Source organism: Rosa rugosa, chromosome 6, assembly GCF_958449725.1.
Source record: "Rosa rugosa chromosome 6, drRosRugo1.1, whole genome shotgun sequence".
Classification (NCBI taxonomy): Eukaryota; Viridiplantae; Streptophyta; class Magnoliopsida; order Rosales; family Rosaceae; genus Rosa; species Rosa rugosa.
The window spans coordinates 54,004,568-54,011,658 of NC_084825.1; the positions used below are offsets into that span (position 1 = coordinate 54,004,568).

Genomic DNA, 7,091 nt, shown 5'->3' on the forward strand with positions numbered 1-7,091 from the left:
AAACCGCACGGTAACACCAATCTGTGCGTGTACTGTGTGTAAAAGCTATCACACACTTAAATCAGTGTGAGATAGTCTTATTACCCACAGATTAAAATCCGTGGGTAATTGTTGTTTTGCTAGTAGTGAAACATGCATTACAATATGTCAGTATGGATATTCTAGAATTATAAATTGTAAACCTCAAGATATTTGATCAAGATCGTTGTATATATATGATCACAGTTGCCACTAACTTGCTACTGATCGATATATGTTGACGATGATGCTCGATCTCATCGTTGTCGCCAACTTTACGTTTTGAATATGGTCATCTTCTTCATGAAGAGAATGAGACTATGACAAATTAGTAAAGCTAATTGGCCGGGATATGCAAGTTTCTCAATCACTTGACACATCAAGCTTCTGACCTCTGATTTCTGAAAAACTACTGAATTAATGCATGAAATGATCGAATATATTTCCAGATTATATTAACTAGTTCTACGTCCCTCAACAGCTATGGATCTTTTTGATTGATCATATATTCATGTCCAGATTCAGTAGCTTCATACCGAATATAAAATTATAAATATACCTCCATAACAGGCATATATTAACTGCTACCTATAACTTGGTAGCAGTCAACTGTATGCCCTGGCTAATTACAAAAAAAAAAAAAAAAAGTCGTCGTCTCTGTTGATTTTAAGGAGCATACTCTCAATTGAAATAGCTAATTTGGAACTGAACTAGATTCGTACGTAAAACTATGTTTCAGAAGAGAACGTACGGATCAGTTTTCCCTCTTTAGAGCCACCCTACAATTTAGTTCCGATCAGTAAGTAATTAAAGCTGCTCCTTCTTTAGATTTCTGTAGCAATGCCGGATAAAATTGAAATAGCAATAATAGCAATAATGTAGTTTATAAAGAATTAGAACAGTTTTTAATTTGGGTTGATCTCGACATACATGCTTCTATATAATGGCGACGAACATCTGTGTTCTTGTGAAGATCACATGAATGGCTACTATATACAGTTGTGGAAATGGGGCAAGCTCTAAGCGTTAGGTTCACAATAAGCTTACAATATGTATTGGACAAAAATATAAGCATCAATAATTAAGATCGTTCACGAGAAATTTAAACTATACTTTGATGGGTGGACAAGTGTCTAGGTTGCCTGCCTTGTAGGGAAATGACTTCTAGACTAGTACGTTATACGTAGTACTAGAATTTTTTATTATTTTTTAATAAATGACCGGTGTGGCTGTCCTTAAGCCTTGATTAATGAAACTGTCGGATACAAAGAGGGGACATTAAGCCTAAACCCCTAAGTACAATAAGCATCTAGAGTATGTCCTGAAATAATATCAGGAATCTCTACATAAGACATGTATTCAAACAAGCACCAACTAGCAAAAAGTGTTATAATGGCTACTCCATTTGCTTTGACATAGTGGTGACATAACGGAAAAATAACTTAATATGTAACCCGATTACAACGTAGCATAATTACCAATAGCCCAGCTTTCTTACTATGTTGCTGCCGAAAAATAGAACCGACGACACTCACTTAGCTTCACCCTGCCACTAGGCAGTAGCGACCATTTGACAAAGTAAAGAACTCACTGCCTACCCAGAGCAGACAAAGCACTTTGAGTGCATACACAGGCACAAAGCCTGACTAGCCCTACACAACTAATGTAGAGACTTATTGCTCGCATAAAGCGCAGTAAAACTAAATAACATAAATAAACAATAACATAAAGTAAAATAAACCCTAGGGCAGGGCCCAAAAATTGAGCCACAACCCAAACTGTAGCCCATAACGGGCCCACAGACAGTGCCCAAGCCCAAAGGAACAGAATAACAATTGGGCCATCCAGCCCTCCTAGCCCAAGCCAAGACATGCCTCGCCGCGCCTCCACCCCGGTCTATCCACCACTGGCGTCGGACCAAGACTACGACACCGTCGCCGTCAGACCAAAGGCGAGGAACGCTGACCACCGCGGTCCAAATCCCACACCACGCAACCCCTAGAAGCTTTGCCACAAGAACCGAATCAACCATCCGGTCGCTGCCATCAACCAACCAAACAAAATTCGATCTAATCCATCGAACCTGGCCCGCCGACCACTGACTGCCACCAAACACCAATCTGCCCCAGCAAAGTTCCCTGCCCACTCTGATCCCAGCCACAAGTCAGCCGCTCCCTTCAACCAAGAGAAAGGAGGTGGTACACCCTTCAATCTTCTCCTCCAAGCATGAGAGACACACCTTCAAGACAAACTACTCGTCCGACCGCATCCAACGTACGCTGGCTAGGCTAGAGGCCTTCGCCAACGCTGGGACGTAGCCGGACAGGCACCAACACAACCAACAGCATCCTAGAGAGAGAGAGTGTTTTCTCTAGGGTTTCTAGAGACCATAGATTTTTTTTTATAAGACTAGTAGTAGTAGTACTGGTTTTATGTATATGTGTATGTGTGTGTCGATGTACTTATTAATTAATTATATAACCAAATTATTAAATGATGGAACTTATTTACTTACAATACAACCACTTATATGGGATAAAATCTGCTGTTCCCATTAAACTTATCCCAATTCTGTCCCTTCACTCATATCATGACTAGTGGAAGACACTAAACAGAATGTTAACTCTATTAATTATATTTTTTTTCAAATTTTTTTTTTATATTTTATAAATTTTAACTCATGTTTAACGCCTTAATCAAAAAGGGAATATTAAATCCCTCAAACCACCGCTTCCACCGATTTAGTTCTACCTCCACCGCCATGACTGCACCCATCTCAACAACCACCATCGGCAATCCTTCTGCATAAAGCCATCCCGGCCTGTAAAGACCAAGGTTAATCCTTCCCAGCTTCTCCTCTTCCCCATCTTTTCACAACCCAAACCAATTTCACAATTATCTGATTGTGGTTGTGAGAAAAAAAAAAAAAAAAAAAAGGGGCAGAATGGGTTGACGAAATTGATATATGCAAACGATAATACAGTGGATCTGGCGGTGAGGAAAATAATTGATGAAAATTGGGTTGGTGATATTGGTATGAAGACGATTATGTAAATCAAGTTTGGATTTGAAGGGATTTGTCTTTGAAAGGAAAGAAGAAGAAGAAGAAAAGACAATTGGATATGAGAGCAGAAAGAAACGGCGAGATATTTTTCCTTCAAACATAGTTAAGAAAAATACGGATGGATAAGGAAGAGGAAGTACTGTCAAGTACAGAGCTCGACACATAATTTGGCTCCGTTGTTCTTCAATAATCAATAACCTTATTTTCACTAAAAAGTAAATTGATAAATATTTAACATGACGGTGTTAACTCTCAGTTAAGTTGATGGACAGATTGTCGCAATAAGAGAGATGTGACAGTGACAGCAGATTTCCTTCCGCACATATATATCCTTGACATGTAATGCAATTATGAACAGGAGGCCACTTGCATAATTAATCTTGGACTAGGTTTTCTGCATGTGATTTGTCAACTAGTTTTGGCATGCATTTGGCAATTAAACCATTAATTACTTATAAACAAGTAGCTAGTTAGCTACAAGTTACTACCAGCTATCACCAAGTTGATTTCTAGAAGCAAGGGAATTAACTAAAGACTAAAATATCATAGATATATAACAGATATTACAAACTTTGATTTTCATCGGTTATGTTCGAATCTTGAAATAAGCTGGAAAAAAAAAAAACGCAGTTTTGATTGATGCAAAAAAGAAATGAATGCTAGATCGTGAAGAAAATATCTTCACCAAACAAGTAAATCATCCTCTCGGCCCTCCATGGATCTCTTCCTCCATCTTTATCTTGCTTTGAAGTAGTAGCAGAAGTAGGAGCGGGTATTAGTAGCTCAGATCTACAAAGAGGACAAGTTAGCTGAGCCTGACCGATCCAAGCATCCAGGCAGTCTCTGTGGAAAACATGCTCACAATTGCACAGCTCTCTCACCTCGTCCCTGCCCTCCATGCTATTCATGCACACAATACATGATGACTTGTGCATTTCCTGCTCCGAAGATGATGATGTAGCTTGAAATTGGCGTTGGCTGCTTGTTTTCTTCAGAATTAGGTCCCGGTATAGCACAACCGGTAGTTGCTTCTTAATGAATTCTGTGTCAATATTTACCACCGGAACCACTGGTACTTGCATGTGCAACCAAGTAGGATCTGAAGTTGCTGCATCTTCAAAGTTCAAGACCTCCAGCTGATGATCACTATCGTCCTTACTTTGTTGACCATCTTCACTGTGTCTAAGGAATGATTCTGGATAGTAGATGATCTTCTCGAGCAGAAGTTTGAGAAGATCATACAGCAACAACATCAACTTCACCTTGAGCATGCTTCTTATTCGCTGGATTATATCACAACTACAGAAAGAAGCACGCATATCGCTGATCCAAGAAATTAACAGCTAGCTAGAGCCTTGATATCAGTTGCTTGAAGTTGCAAGCTAGCTAGCTTTATACGACGTCAGGACTTTTAGCTATAAAAGAAGGCAGTGAAAGGATGATCGAAGGATATATACCTGATACTTCAGACTAATATTAGAGAGGGGGAAGGGAAAGAGATCAGAATTGAACTATCACAAAAATGGTAATCCAATTCGAATGTGTGTATGTTCAGCTAGGTGGCTAGTTGTATATATAAAAAACATGAATAACCACAAGAAGACTGCACCCGCCCGTTAAAGAAGGTTTCTGATCAGTAGTCGTCTCTCACCTTTTAATGTTTCTATGTATCTATCATATGTACAGTCCCCGCCAGCACGAAAAATTTGGTGAGGACGGTCAGTAAAGTCGCATATCGGTTTTGGATGTTAGCTGTGATTATACATTTCAACTACAAATTTGCGTCCCTGATTTTGATGTCGCTGTTCAATTTATTGGCCGGCCAGGCTGAACCACACCGGCGATTTGTCCGTCGAAAATATGAGCATCAAGTCAAATATAAATGTAAGACTCGTGGTTTTCAAATTTTTCTTTTATAAATAAATGGCCGCATCTTGACTTTCATCGAATAAGGTATCAACAAGTTTGGCTCATCTGCTGTTAATTCAACCTTAATTAATAAGTAGAAAGGAAAAGCTGAAAATTTCAGTACTATATGTGCACTCGAAAAGAAACGGATCATTCGGGTATTGTTTGTTGTTCCCCTCGAGTAATTGAACAGGATTGCTCCGGTCAGTAATACCACTGCATATACAATAGTATGAATCCATATGTGATACGAGTATGCATGCTTTCAATTTGCATAAACCAAAAACCTCATCAAGTTTACAAGACTAGAACTGATTTGGGAATCAATATCCAAACATTTGAATTCCAGTCAACTCATATTGCCTAAGAATTATAACAAATGCTGTCTCGTTCATTAACCAAAACCAGTACTAATAAGCAGTGTCATCCACAACTACACAAAACTTCAAACCTCCCCCTTCATTCTCTACACTCTACAGAACCAACCAATTATCTGAGAATTACTTGGTCTTTCTTTACTTCTATCAAGTAATCAAACACGGGAATACATAGAGCACGTGATTGAGGGAGACTCTCACTAAGCTAAACAGTTACAAGCACAACCAAGGTAAGAAAGGAGGGAGAGATACAGTATTCACAATGGGTTTATGAGACCAAGATAATAAACAACAGTTCGGATTTCAAAAGTTCAAATATCCCTCACAGGTAACTGAAGATCAAACTACTTCCAGCTAAGCTAGTGCAAGTGCAGGTCAGATTAAATATCATCGCGAAGCAACATCAGGAGGCCTGCAACAAAAGAGAATGTGCAACTTTTCCAGTTAATAAGTGGGATGTCGCCCAGTTTGAGAGCACAAAATGAAAATCCATAATTCATTTCTAATTGATATGACTTAGATTAGGACAATATATAAGTGAGGACACATCCCTGCCCGTTGAAGTTACGAACGTGGCAACTGCAAAGTCTGCCCGTTGCATAACTACTAACATACATGTTCACCATTCGTTTAATTCTCCCTAGTCCTTGTTCTTTTCACTGTGATCATCATTTTTATAGAGGAACCGATTTTTAAAAAGTTTTACAGAGAACTATTACGGACATTATAACATAAAAAGCAATTTCCTCTGCATATGAAATATCAATGGCTAGCTTTCAATTGATCATTGCATCCCGGCCGATGGACGGACCTAGTAATTAAATTGTAAATGCCTGCAAAGTCTCTCTGTATATAATATATATGATAGGTAAACAAACATGCAAAGTCTATATACATAATAATAAAGTTATAAACCATTATGTTCCCACGCAGGTAACAACGTTGAGTTGAAATCTCCCACGATTTTGAAAAATTGGAAAAATATGCATTTTGATTGAAAAAAAATTAAGAAAACTGATACGATAGTACCTACATCGATCTGTCTAATCGTCTATCTACTGGAAGACGTAATCATCACCGAACAAGTAAATCATCCTCTCCGATCTCCATGGATCCCCTCCTTTAGGTTTCCAATGTTCATTTGGAGTAGCCGTAGCAGTTGGCAATAGCTTAGACCTGCACAGAGGACAGGTTAACTGACCCTCAGCAACCCAAATATCCAAGCACTTTCTATGAAAGACGTGGGAACAGTTCTGCAGCTCTCTTACTCCATCCATAGCCTCTATGCTATTCATGCACACTATACACATAGAGTACCCGTCGTCCTCATGATCTCTAAATCGCTATCGATCTCTTCTCTCTATCATTAGGTTCCGGTATTGCAACCGGAAGTTGCTTCTTAACCGATTCAGTGTCGACTACCACCGGAACTACTGGTACCTGTAGGTGCAACCACTTCGGAGCGGCTGCAGCTGGGAAATTCATCTCGACCTGATGATGATGATCATTAGTGTCGACCTTGTCTTTAACTTCAGGTCTGAACAATGAGTATACGACCATCTTCTTCATGAGTAGAATGAGACGATGACAAATTAGTAAAGCTAGGTTTCTCAGTTGATCCATTAGATTGTATAAGATTCGGACTTCTTAGAGGCAGTGAGGCACTAGTGAATGCATGCATGCCCCCTTACTATTTATAGAGGCCGTCTAATGGGACCCAATTA

General features: G+C 39.2%; 1 protein-coding gene across 1 annotated transcript; it reads right to left on the bottom strand.

The window, feature by feature from the left end:
- Positions 1-3,606: 3,606 nt before the first annotated feature.
- LOC133717076 (ERAD-associated E3 ubiquitin-protein ligase HRD1-like) lies at positions 3,607-4,712 on the bottom strand. Its single transcript, XM_062143710.1, has one exon. The coding sequence runs from the start codon at positions 4,399-4,401 to the stop codon at positions 3,742-3,744; it is 660 nt and encodes a 219-aa protein (XP_061999694.1). The 5' UTR covers positions 4,402-4,712; the 3' UTR covers positions 3,607-3,741.
- Between the last annotated feature and the right edge of the window lie 2,379 nt (positions 4,713-7,091).

Bases quoted from the DNA above. Each gene is read 5' to 3' on its own strand.
- LOC133717076 (XM_062143710.1), bottom strand. From the start codon at position 4,401: ATGCGTGCTTCTTTCTGTAGTTGTGATATAATCCAGCGAATAAGAAGC.